The sequence below is a fragment of the Falco punctatus genome (genome assembly GCF_963210335.1).
Source record: "Falco punctatus genome assembly, chromosome: 8".
Lineage (NCBI taxonomy): Eukaryota > Metazoa > Chordata > Aves > Falconiformes > Falconidae > Falco > Falco punctatus.
The window spans coordinates 48,120,903-48,134,432 of record NC_137588.1 but is presented as its reverse complement, the minus strand read 5'-3'; the positions used below and the strand labels follow the sequence as shown (position 1 = coordinate 48,134,432).

The 13,530-nt window shown below is 41.9% G+C and overlaps 1 protein-coding gene across 1 annotated transcript in view; it reads right to left on the bottom strand.

The window, feature by feature from the left end:
• The window catches only part of SLIT3 (slit guidance ligand 3), a 529,407-nt gene extending 516,732 nt beyond the window's left edge, over window positions 1-12,675 (bottom strand). The window contains exon 1 of the mRNA XM_080399320.1: window positions 11,934-12,675. Within this exon, the coding sequence (XP_080255446.1) occupies window positions 11,934-12,109 (176 nt within the window). The 5' untranslated portion in view covers window positions 12,110-12,675. The remainder of the gene's footprint in view (window positions 1-11,933) is intronic.
• Window positions 12,676-13,530: the final 855 nt, after the last annotated feature.

Below are 13,530 nucleotides of genomic sequence, written 5' to 3'. Positions count from 1 at the left end.
CTGAGCATGTATCATAGCTACTAAGGAGCAGATTAAGCCAAGAAGTGCAGTAAAAGATGCAGAATAGATTTGAAATTAATATGAAATCTTGAAGAAATTTGTGTATTTGACTTGACCACCAAGTTAGTATCCACATGTTACAACCACAAGCAGTTTTCTATATTCTCAAGTAGATTCCTGCCTTCCCTGTTCCGCCACCCCCAACCCCTCCACCTTCACCTTTTGGTTTTCAACAGGTCACTTGCTGGAGTGAAGATGAATTGATCTCACAATATTTGTAAAATGAACACAAAACAGAAGTTTTTCTAAACATGACTTGGCACACATATTTGGTGTTTCAAGTTACTGACACTACTTATGCTTATAAAACCACTTTGCACTAAGTTTACTGCATACTTAAGAACTGTCAAAGAACAACCCTGGAAAGTTCACATCAACTGAGAATAATTCATTTTCAACTTCTAAAAAAACAAAATCATAAGCAATTAGCTAAGAACCCCCTAGGACAAAAAAAAAAAAAAAAAACAAAACTGGAAAACCAATCCACCCACCCCACCCAAAAAAAAAATCCATAAAACATTTTTGATTGCTCCTTATCTTTTGCTGCTTTTTCATGTGTTATCTATTAAAACACAACTCCAAAGGAGCATTGGGCTGTTTCTTATTCTTTCACATTCTTATCTGAGAAACTTATATCCAGATGTGTCTTTTTGTCTCACTGTAAAGAGCCAGCCTTTGCCTTCGGGCTTTATTTCTCAATATCTATTTCCACTTCTGGAAAATTATTTTTTTTTGCTCAAGAAGTTTTCTTCCATGATTTGTGTCACCACTTCATTCTTGTCTCCAGCTTACCTCCCTACCGTATTTATTTAGGCATTTTGGAAATACAGAATTGCTTCCCTGTACTATTTCCTTACAATGAGTTCTCTTTTGCACTTCCCAGCTATATTCCTAATACACCATCCCTAACCAGCTCTACCACTTCAAGAGGATGAGGCTGCCAGCCTCTTCTCATCACGCTACAACTGCTTCAGAGAAGCTTGTGACCCAGAACTTCCCACCTCACTAGGTAATGCTGCAACTACTGCCACCCTCACCAAGAAAAAAATGTGGGTTTTTTTTGTTTTTTTCTTTTTAAATGCTAATTTTGGAAAAACCTGGATGAAACAACTACTTAATAAAATGCCTCCCTAGTCTTCCCAAAACTACCACACAGACAAAAAAAACATTTGGGGAAAATGTGTAAGTTAAGGTCCCACTAAAGTCCAGGCAAAATGTGCTTTACAACTAACAGGAAGGCACAAAACATTTAAACTGCTTTTGGGCTACAGCTTTTTCTTACTAAAATTCCTCAGTCATATATAAAGAATACAAGTGTTTTAATTAAACATTAGTGTTTCCATAAGTGTGGATGACCAGTACATATATGTGCAGTGATTCATTTTAATGGGCTTGATATCATGTCATCATATTTGTTATATGAGCTTTATATGCTACATAAATACTAAAACAGAGAGAATGGACAATCAAGTCTTTGGTAGACGAGGATTCTGTGCTGTTTGCTATTTTCTTATTGTAAGGGGGGGAAAAACAATCATTAATGCAAAACTAAATTATATTCTTACATACAGCTCTGAGTAACAATTAAAAATTTCTTTGGTCATCCATCTCTGACAAGAGAGTATATCCCAAAGAACATAACTACAAAATTCTAAGGAAATGTCTTCCACTTTAGGATGAGCTTTTTGGAATCTCTAAAGAAAACCTGAAGTCAGGCATTTAAGTCTTTTCTACTTTGGGGCACACTGACTTGGAAAAGCTTTTTCCACAAACAACTTTTTGTATTAAGTCAGTATTATGCAATATATGAGACTATCTACTGCTAACGCTAATAACCATTTTTGCCAGACAGACAACCAAGTGCTTCCTCAATTTTAAAACCTACTGAAATATGTAAGTGCTCATTATTCACCAGCACATACCCAGAGAAAACGTCAGTGAAAACTATACAGCAGGACAGTTTGGCTTAACTGACTTAGTTTTGACTATAACCTGAGAAAGTGCAAAAGGCTCAACTCGTCGTCTGCATCTTTTGAAACTTGTAAAGGTCATTTATTAGAGTCCCAGAACAACATACACCAGTAATACCTTACAAGCTACTAATTCATTTATTTTGTACAAGTTAACTAACACATTCCTTTCTTGCCGCAGGAATAAAGGAAAAAGACCAACTGAAAAAACAGGGATTAAGAAACAGTCCTCCGAACTATTAGTATGCACAACAATGCACCTGTGCCTCTGCTTTCGGCATGTTATTTCCATAACAGTTAAATGCTTATCTTTCAAAACATTTCATGAGAATGTTCATTCACATACGCTTCCCCTCCACGCCACCCCTCCCCGTCAAGCAGCCAACCTTGACGGAATCTAGCTCTTGGAAAAAAAAGTGTTTGGAGCCAGACATTAGAAAGTGTGGTTTATAGTGCTGTGATTTTGGAGATCAGAACCTCAGATTCACCAATATGACATGTATCACCATTTCTTTTATCATGCCTAGGAGCACCCTTCGCTCAAGATTTCTTTATGTTAAACACTGCACAAAAAGATCGCAACAAGCTTTCAGCAAAAGCAAGAGAAAAGGGCTGAAGACAAGCAGATGAAACAGCACTGATGGGTACAGCAGGCACTGCCCTCAGCTCTGATGTACCCTGACTTGCATTACATGTTTTTAACTGATACAATGAAGATGAGAGTAAATTTAAAATTTTGCAAAGCAACCTTTCTTTTTAAATGAGGACAGCTCCTCCAAAACAAGGGCATTAAAATGGAAGGAAAAGAAAAAAAAAAAAAAAAAAAAAAAAATCAGAAATGCAGTTCATCACCATCCCCCACCACCTTCTACAAGGACGTTCACAGGCTGTTAAAATTGGTTACTGATCTCCAAATCATTAACTCCAGAGTAGTTTATCCCTCCACTTACATCGAGTGCTGGTTGAAAAAGAACCACCGAACTTCTGTCTACGTGGACAAGAACAACTGTGAAGGTACACAGAGAAAACATGCTGAAAAATTACAGGCAACTGATTTGTCTTGTTCTTTTGGGTGATTGCCTGAACGTACAGTCACAGCATAATGTCACTACAGTATCCCCACACAACAGAAGGAGGGTTAAAGTCTCTCCAATAAAACTCATAAATATAGCATCGCTGCTAAAAGCCTTGCTGCTCAAACTGGAATGAGCACAGGTCCACCTAGCAGCTAGTGAGGCATCAACAATAAAAACGTTGTCTCCCAAAATTCTCGGTGTTGCTTGGACTCAAAACGCATTTCATAGGCATTTGAGGGTCTTCATTAGTAACCTGATGTAATTCCAAAAGGTGGTTTCCTCACCACAGCTGAAAGCAGGAATGTGGTTACATGGACCCACCTGCAGGAAGAACAGAGGCCTCTCCTTAGGCCGTCCCTTTGACATAAGAAGTTACGAATAATGTTTGCAACAGTACACAAATTCTGAAACCAGTTTAGAAAGACATTACAGATAGGTTTTGCAGGTTGCTTGATGGGAAGTCAAGACACGACCAGCTTTACAACACTGAGTTTGCTTCCTCATTTCAGCCGAACTGATGTTTATTGAAAATGCTCCCTTCATCAGTGGCAGAAAAGAATATCGCCGTCAGTTAAAATGATTTCCACCTGAGAACAAAATTAAATTAAGGTCTCAGAAAAAGCAGCAACTCACATATAGAAAGGTAAAAATCTAATTAAAAGCTCCAGAAATCTATCAATCATGAGATTAAAAACATATATTGCAGCCATCAAACAGATGGTGTAAAACCGAAATACAAGACAAATTTATTCTGAGAGACAACTGACAGACCAGATTCAGTTGGGGTGAAAAAACAAGAAAAAAAAAAAGAAAAGAAAAGAAAAGGAAAAAGCTGAAAATAACTGGCAGAGAGGTAAAAATCAGTCTCTTGAAGTCTCTTTTCTACAGAGATGGCCCTCAAGCCATGCTAAATTTACTCTGAGTACAAGACCACAAACCTGTTCCCCTCACATAAATAGGCAGGTAGATCTTTTATGCATTTAGTACCGTTAGAAAAGACCGTCAGGTGCTTTCAAGGCCATTTCTCGATGGGGAAGAATAAGTTCTTGCTGTTCATGAGAGCCATACACGGTCTTAAATGATATGTCTGACTGGACAGCATTGAAAACAGATTTGAAAAGAGGCAGAGCATTATGGATCTCTGAGGAAAGACTTCAAAAATACTGACAACAGAAGAGCTTCGGCCATGTTGCAGCCCAAATATTACTACAACCCAGCCCTTTCTTACACTGAAAATTACTTAAAAACAAACAAAAAAGTCAAATTGATATAGCCTCACTCTAGCAAACAAAACCCATTAATGAACTTAACAGGGATGAAAGTGACAACAGCAACCCCAAGCCCAAATCCATACAACAGCAATGCACTTGAATCAACAAAAAATAAGAGAAACTCCCTGTCACCCAAGAAGCAAAAAAAAGCCAAGGACAGGGCGCACACTCCACCAGCCTATCTCAAAGACTTCACAAGATGGGGCACAAAATTTACCTCTATCATGATAATGTTCTCTGAACACCACTGCTCATCTACAGATATATACATCTATATATTCTGTAATAGAAGCATATGGATAGACAATCACCTGAAGAAACCATTGCCACACATTACTCCTCACCATTCTCCATGACGTCGTCAACATCATTTTTCTTCAAAAAGCTTTGCCATTTGAAGTTTGCTTTCATTTTCTCCTCCAAATTATCTTGATTCCTTCCTCACCTGAAGTTAGAAACTTGCTTTGTCTCAACTTGAAGAGGACAGATGACACTGCTTTGTCTTGCAGGAGCAAAAAATAAACCAAACAGGAAAAGAAACTTTAGGGAACTGTGGGACTGTAAGACAGCGGGTGTGAATGTTGAGTCCTACCACTGCCTTCATCAAAACTCCACCAGAAAGCTAAATGTTCATATGTTAAAACTAACATATGATCTGCTAGCCCTGGAGAAGCGTACTTGCTCAGAGTCACACTTTTTCCCCAGCTACAGAAGATCAGCCATTGTTGAACGGTGTTTCGATACCGAGCCATGGAAATTCTTTACCTGATCCAGTGTCTATCCGTAGTCGTAGAGAGCAAACAGGTGAAAGAACCAAGAGGTACTACGTAACTCATGAAAAACATCCATAATGTCTTCCTGAGGTTAACACAACATTTGAGATAATTCAGTGGCTGTAGTATTACAAGACAGTGAGGCTTACATCAAGAGCAAAGTCGAGCAGCAGACCAGCACTTCATATAAAGCACCCAAGTGTTCCAGGTTAACTTGGAAAGAAAAAAAATCAGCCCTTCAGCCACGTTTGCTACAGCACAGCACCTTAGGGCTGGAGGCACCTCACAAGACAAGAGGCTCCAAAACTTGCAAATTCATAATCATTCCAAATTGGAAATAGCTAGTTATGTTACTTCAGTAGCAAGATAACTTATATTTTGTAGGTTCAAATTTAGAGAAAGAGAGGCAAGTAAGGCAAAAAGAAAAATACTAAGGAAATTAGGAATTACGGGGGGGGGGGGGGGGGGGGGGGGAGGTGATTTACTTCTTAACTTAATCTGTATATTTTTTTTTTTTAAATTACCTATTTCTTTCAATTGCTTGAAAAATTACTTGAGTGGCCAACTACAGCCCTCAGCCAAAGGTGAAAGAAAGCTCAACTCAAGTTCAAACTTCGGAAGATTTATCTGAACATTACACCATCTTTAGCAGGTGTACTATGTGGGAAACAAAGAGCAACACAGTTATGACTAGGAAAGGATCCTGACATATTTCAACCTGAACTCAAAGAAAAAACATTTTCCATTAATTTGTAGTGAATCAAGTGTAAACCAACATAACTACAATATTAATCCATGGCTTCTATTCTCCATCTTTGTCCAGGAATAATTAAATCTTCTAATCAAGGAAAAATTGATTCCACTAGACCATCATCAGACAAAACGTTATTCATTTTAAAAGATCAGCTGCAGCAACAGGCAGCACATGGAAATGAGCACCGTGGGCACCAAAAGAACTATAACAAGAGTTCTAGAAGTGTTAATCTTCAAGTCATTTGAGCTATTAGTTCCTGGGAGGGACACATCCTCATTTAAGGCTTGTGAGCAGCCTCTCCAGTAAACAGGCTCAATTCTTAACATGCAATGGCTGAAACTTACTCCTTGAATATCCTTATCAGAGCCAAGTTCTTTTCCCCACCATCCTTATAACTCCCCAAGCATCTTGGGAGATTTCTGGGGGAAAACCATTTTCTTTCTGCTCTGTGGAAACCGAGGAGTAACTTAGATACTAATGAAATGCACAAAACAAATCATATCAGATGTTAACGTCCATGCAGGACAGGTTATTAGTTTCCAACATAACTGTGAATGGTTGAACTGAAAAACAAACAAAGAAATGCTTGGCAGTGACATCCCAAAACATTACCCATACTACTCTACTACGAAGGTCAAACAACTTCAGATCAATCAACATAGACAGTGTACAAGAAGAATTTTTATACAGATTACTGTACAAATACAAAAGTATCAGGATTTACTTATTTTTGGTCTTGCAATCCACCTATACAGGTATGCTATACCAACTTTGATACACACTTCCCCAAACTCATGCACACACAAATTCTGAGGGACAAAAGCAACACTTGTAATCTATATTTTAGGACTTCCCAAAAGACAACGGCTGTTCTTTAGAGGGCTAACTTTCTTTTCACTTAATTCTTTTGCATGAATCAATACTCAGCTGCCAAAGTAAGAATATGAAAGTAAATAGTCTCAGAGCAACTAATTAAAAAATTCTGCAATAAGTAGCCTGGTCTCTTTGATCTCAGACTTCGATACAAATTTGTGCAAACAAATACAGACAACAGGACAACGGCCACTATTTATTTCTGTAGCTTCCAAATTACAGTAGCTAATTTCATCCTCCATCCTGTTTCCATCACTTCAAAACAAGATAACAAATTTAATAGTGCAAGACTGACCTTATACAAGTGCATGTCAAGCACAAGTACTCAGCTTTAAATTAGTAAAGGGACATATCCATATTAAATTAAGCAGCTCAGTCAAGTTTTCCTAGTATCAGTAGCTCTAAGAGCAAGCTCTTCAAAGCCAAAGCCATGTATGTCTACTTTCTGACACATGACCTAGGGAAGGGGGGGGAAGGGAATAAATTAAAAATCTCCATGCAAGGTTTTGGAGACTATTACTACACAAACAAATGAGTGGTAATCCCTAGTGGGAAGAACTCTAGAAAAACAGAATGTCAATGTAAGAGTCAGTATAATTATATTTGCATGTGTTTAACATTGCGTTCTGCCGTAATATGGAAGCATTCAAGACAGGAGCTTAGATTTAATTTGGAGACAAAATTGAGGAAGTTGAAGACTTATTACATGCCAGTGCAACTTCAGCAGCTACATGCACCTAGGCCAAAAACACCATAATAATATATTTGTATAACAGAAACCCCAGACCACATGAAAACTCCAGAGTAAGCAGATGACTAAGCTTCTAAATTGCACCTAAATGGGGACACACTCAATTTAGCTACTCAGACAAAGCACGGAACGGATTAGTCTTGCAAACGTTATCGATTTAGCAAGGTAAAGAACTCTTCAAAGTTAAAGACAAAACAAAACAACAAATAACACTGGAGAGCTATCATAATTGACAAGATTCGAAGCCAACAAGTATAAGGTCATCAAGAACTCCAAAATAGCTAAATTCTCCAAAGAAACATTTATACATATACACAGACAGGGAGATAGCTAGACACGAATGGAAGAAGAACACAAAGCTCATATATTAAAACAGAAAGCAGGTACTGACCCAGAAGACTTCTGAGCAGTTTCTCCGTATCACTTATTGCTTTCAGAGCCAAAGAACACAATGGCCAAGCCGGTGGCTTGGATCTGCTCACTGCATTTACACACCATCTCAAACTAAATTTGACTATCAGCTTTAGTAAGTGTTACAAAAATCCATGTGTGTAATATTTTACAGTTTTAGAAAACATTTCCACTGAAGACAATTACATAAATAATCACATATATGAACTGAGGCACTGCTAAGCAAAGTCTGATTAAAGGAGCTTGATTAAGCAATCCTAAGGAACTTTTCAGGAAGGTTAAAGATTCAAGATTTTTATGGATGTATTTACATATTCTGAATTTCTCAACCCATAACTTCTGCTTCCTTTATCAGCACAAAACATCTTATCAGTTGCATGGCTTACAAAAAGAAATCACTATGCCCACCCTCAAAAGTTAACTATTCCATTATTATTTTTCTCCATAAAAGGACTATAAACTTTTTCTGGTAGGATGTTAAGCTACTTAGCAATCATGGAATGGATCAGTAAATACTAATGACAGTCCACAAGGTCAGCTATATCATTCTGCTCACACACAAGGTCCTCTGTGGAACATCCATCTTGCAATTTGAGGAAAAGTCTCAGACCTCCTTTCGTATGACATGATGGCTATTCTGAGGGTTCCTTCTCTAGAACTAAGGCAAATAGAAGTCGCTCCTGGAAGCGACAAATATTTGTTTCACCCCTTATTTTCTCCAGACTGCATAATTTCTTTGTGTAGTAGTATACAGCATTCACCTCTTTTTAGATCTTCACAAAACCTAACCGAGCAAAAGCTTCCATCTATACCACACAATTAGAAGACTATCATAGAATGTAATAACAAGGTAGACTGCAACACAAACCTAATACTACTTGCTATATTTGTAAAGCTACTATTACAGATGAATCTGTGTAAAAAAAAGTTTAGGATAAATTTACAATTCTGTTTCTGTGACCACTGGTTAACCTGTGGATTCCCCTCAAAACAGAAATCACAGGTAGAACTCTTTACAAAAAACCTACACCTTCAAAGCACTAAAAAAAAAAAAAAAAAAAGGCAGCAAGAAAGTAAAGAAAGCATGCATCACATTTCTCATGAAGGACCAGTAATCAAAGCTCTGGTGATGCCCATTTCTTCAGGTGTCAGGAGATGATCAGTAGTTCATTTATTAAAACTGCTCGATACTCCCTCCCCAAAGAGCCTTCCCATTTTTTTTTCCTTAGTGTTACACTTCCAGTTTTCCTGGGGTTTCATATTAACATGAATTTAAATAATATTTAACTTGGCTCCACCAGCCCAAACAATCTCTAACATTTATACAAACATAACTCAAAAACCTTAATGGCAAAATATTTTAAGTGGTGCCATTAGATCTCTTATTAATTAAAGCAAAAAGTTTCCAACTTGAACAGGTATGCAGAATTTTTAGCTCAAGAGAATGCATAAAGAAGCAAAGACCTTTTCATAGCACAAGACTCTAAAAAGTCACTTGGTGTGTGGCCATCAAGAAACCTGTTAAAATTATATCTCCCAAATATAAATATTTATCCAAGATTAAACACATCTTTGTCATTTCAGATACAATCTATTTGGTTTTATTTACACGTTAAACTAGTTAAAGACTACACATCAACCCGGTGTTGGGTCATAGTCACAGGTTGCCATGGACCACAGACAAAAATTAGGTACTCTGATATATCCAGTGCTGACTGATGTTTCACTTACGACCAGAATTTAGACTCTGAGGAATACGAAGTCTTTTTCCTCCCTGCTGCTCACATTAGAAAATTCCAGTTAGTGCAATTAGAAATGTAGATTTGAAAGAACTGATACAAGCTTTAAAATGCACTTGTAATAAGGACAATAGTGAACACTATAAACACAGTGAAAGGCTCAGGTGGACTAACAGAATGAAAAGTGAAGACAATATTTAAAAATATGGAATGATGTGTTACTATGTGATCCTTTGTATACTACTTCCAGAATGTTTCAGCCACCGAGTACTCCCAATACAAGGATTTAAACACCAAACCAAACAAACAAACCATCCAACAGGGCTACATTTCATATGTATCAGTAGTGTATCTCTGAGGTTAAGTATTCACACCGAATATTGTGAAATAGCTACTATTGTTCTTCACACAGCCATTAATTTTTGCTGTTATTTACAGATTTAAATTTGAGATTATCAGGACCCAGAGCACACTGATTACACTCTCCTTCATTCTGTTTATCACTTAACATACCAATGCCAAGCAACTTACTCTTTTGGTTTAACTGCTTACGGAAGGCAAGGGAAGTTAACATCTCTATTAAGTAAACTCTCACAAATGAAACCCAGTAACAAAACTAATTCAGGCCCCCTAAAGCTTAGGCAGTAATAAATTACCATTTTTAAGTTCTTCTCAGGTGGCCAACTAACCTTACATTTGCGAATCGTTTTAGCCTGAAATTTATAAGTTTAGTTCTAGCCTTTGACTCTTAAAACCATGCAAACACACCCCACTAAGGAGGCATACAAAACACTGCATTACCACACGTCCTTACTCTGGCTGGCTAGGAATACTACTTCGGTAGCGGTTTGTTGTGGGACCTGTTGTTTTGGGGTTGGGTTGTTGGGGGGGGGGGGGGGGGGGGGGTGTGTGTCTCTAAATTGCCAGGTTGCTACCCATCAATTTTAGAGATACACAGTTTCATGCAGAACTTAACCTTCCCTTAACGCTCACATATGAGAAGTGTTGCTCACACAGCTAGGGTTACAAGGAAGGCTGATATGGCCACAAAACATTAAAGACATTAGAACAGGGAAGCAAGAAATCTGCACAGCGCTATCATTTAAGAGCTCTCAGCACTATAAAACACATTTAGAAACATTCAAGGATGCTATAAAATTTCATTCGGGGACAGAACTCAGATTTTAAGAGTGCTCTATGCACAAAAACTTTGTTAGCTTAGTAACTCCATCTAGCTTGATTTACTAGAAGAAAAACTGCTTAAGAGTTTGCAGTTTCCCCAAGTCTATGACCCAGAAGGAAATAAAATAGGAAGTCTGGCCATACAAGCTATGGCATTTGCTTACAAGTTCAAAACCGTTTTCAGTTATCAGCCAGTCCACATCAGGCATAACTGACTGCACTGCCCTGGGGTCATCTGCAGAGCCGTGCTGAAACTCTGCTTAACATTCCGGTCTGGACATCTTCATATCTAGCACCGGGCATTCCCTGAAGTGTGCCACATGCCATGTATTAAGCAATGTCAGAGATGCCGTCCGCTGCACCACACGAGGGCCAGAACTGTATCAGAGGCCTGAAGTTTGCTTTCGTGAGTGAAAAGTAAAGTAAAACCTCATGAGAAGTTATGATACAGAAGATTTACTCTGAACAAACACATTACATTCTCCCGTGCTGACGTTGGAAACACTCTGCAACATTGCACTACTATCATAAACCATGAAGTAAATGAAAAATTGAACAGCCAGCTTCCCTGCAGCAGTTGAAGACAGAAATTAGAGGATGCTTTAATGTGACTTCTTAGCCATTTCAATTAGTTTATGGCAGTAGTTGATTTTTCCACGGTGTTGAAGTCACCGTGTTGAGAAAGTAAGGAGAAACTGCTACCAGCCACCAGGTGAAAACATCCAGGTTTCTAATTGCATATTAAACTGGCATTTGCATTGACAACGATTACTGCTGGGAGCACTCCGGGTAGAGCCGTAAACTCCATTACAAACAAGTCACTACAAAACCCGATCAGACAGTAACTGAAACTGAAAAAAAACATGAACCTGACTATTTTTTTAAAAGCAATAACAGCAGCAGGGCAGCTGTAACTGCTGAAAAGCTCCTCCCCTTCCCTCCTGAAAACATTAATCCGTGTCTGATCCCTGAAAGTGCTGCTGTATGTGCCCTGCACTCATAGGCAGGTGTTGCCAAACTCATCCCAGGTGCTTCTACAAGTACTTGAGGAGCTCTTAAGGGTTTGTACTTACAGTCTCTCTGCGTTCCTGGGAATATCCCTCGGTACAGTTTTGAGTCCTAGTCCGTGACAATCCACGTTGGAAGCGATACATGTACATTTATGCGGGCATCCTCCCACAGGCATCCAGCTCCCAAAGCTCAAGATCGTTCCAAGGCACAAAAACGCACTTCTTCCACCAGGCGACATGGTTTCTTGATGGCTTCAGCGGGTATAAAAGTGTGTGCAAGCGGCCGGCCCTTAAAGATGAAACGCCTCTAAGAAGAAAAGGAAAAGAAAACAAGAGGCTCTTAGCACAGCCCAAGGGAGCCCACCGCTGCCATCCTCGCCGGAGCTCCAGCAAACCTTCAAAGCGCCTGAAGGGGTCACGTTAGGTGGGAGAAGGTGGGGAATTGCCTCTCGGGCTCGGCTTTCTCTCTCTTATCTGCAAACGGTACCAGAAGGCAGAGAGTTCAACAGAGCTAGAGCCAGACGCGTCCTCAGATGAAAGCGAAGCCGCGAGCGGAGGCGAACGCACACAAAACATCCATCAGCGGCGGCGACAGCCTCCCAGGCAGCCTCCCCCGCTCCGCATGGCCCCACCTGGGCCGGGCAGGTAACCCGCCGGGGGCTGGCAGCCGCGGTCTCCCCGGGCGCTCCCTGCCGCGGCTCGGCTGCTGCCGCCGCGGGCCCGCGCCCCCGCGCTGGCGGCCGGCGGAGCCGGGACCGGGAGGCGGCGAGCGGAGGCGGCGGAGGCGGCGGCGCTCCCAGCCGCTGCTGCGCTGCCCGCCCGCTCCCCATTCACTGGGCATGGCAGCCGGGCGAGCGCCCGCGGCGCGGTGCCACCCCTCCCCCCTCCCAAAATATCACCCGCAGCGCCCATTGGCTGCGGGCGCCCTGACGTCACCAAACTGCTGAACTTTTGGAGCGGAGGGAGGGTGAAAGTTCGGGGCCGCGCCGGCCCCGCCGAGCGCAGCGCGGCAGCGGGCTGGGTGCAGCGGGGCCGGGGCGCAGCGCAACGCAGCGGGGGACCGGGGCGAGGCAGCCGGGCCGGGGCGCGGCCCAGCGAGGCAGCGGGGCCGGGGTGCTGCGCGGTAACGCAGCGCGGCCGCGGGGCCCGGGCGCAGCGGGGCCGGGCGGAGCGGAGCGGCACCCAGCGGCCCCCCGTGCCCCGGTTGCGCCCCGCAGCCCCCGCCCCGCCCGGCGCCGCGGCTCCATTGCCGGGGCGAGCCCGCCCCCTTCCCCGGTTCGGGTTTCGGCCAGGAATGTGCGGGCCGCAGCGCGGGGACCGGCGCTCGCACGTTCCCCCGCGGAGGGGACTCGGCTCCTTTTGTTCCCCGCGTTCCCACTCCCCGAGTACCCCCTGGCGGCGGCAGGAGGACGCTCAGCGCCCGCCGGGGACGCGCCGCGGGCAGCCCGGCCCGCACCGGCCCCGCTCGCCCGCCGCACCGGCCTGGCCCCTCGCTGCGGCCGCTGCTGCGCTCCCAGCCCGGGAACTCGGTCCCTGCTTGAACTCCGGCAAAAATTTTAGGGACTAAGTAAAGGGGGCTGCCTTCCCGTGGCTGTTCCAGCCTGATTCGGTTCAGTTTGAGGCGCAGAACGTTGTACCTAAAGCCTACTAAAGACAGCAC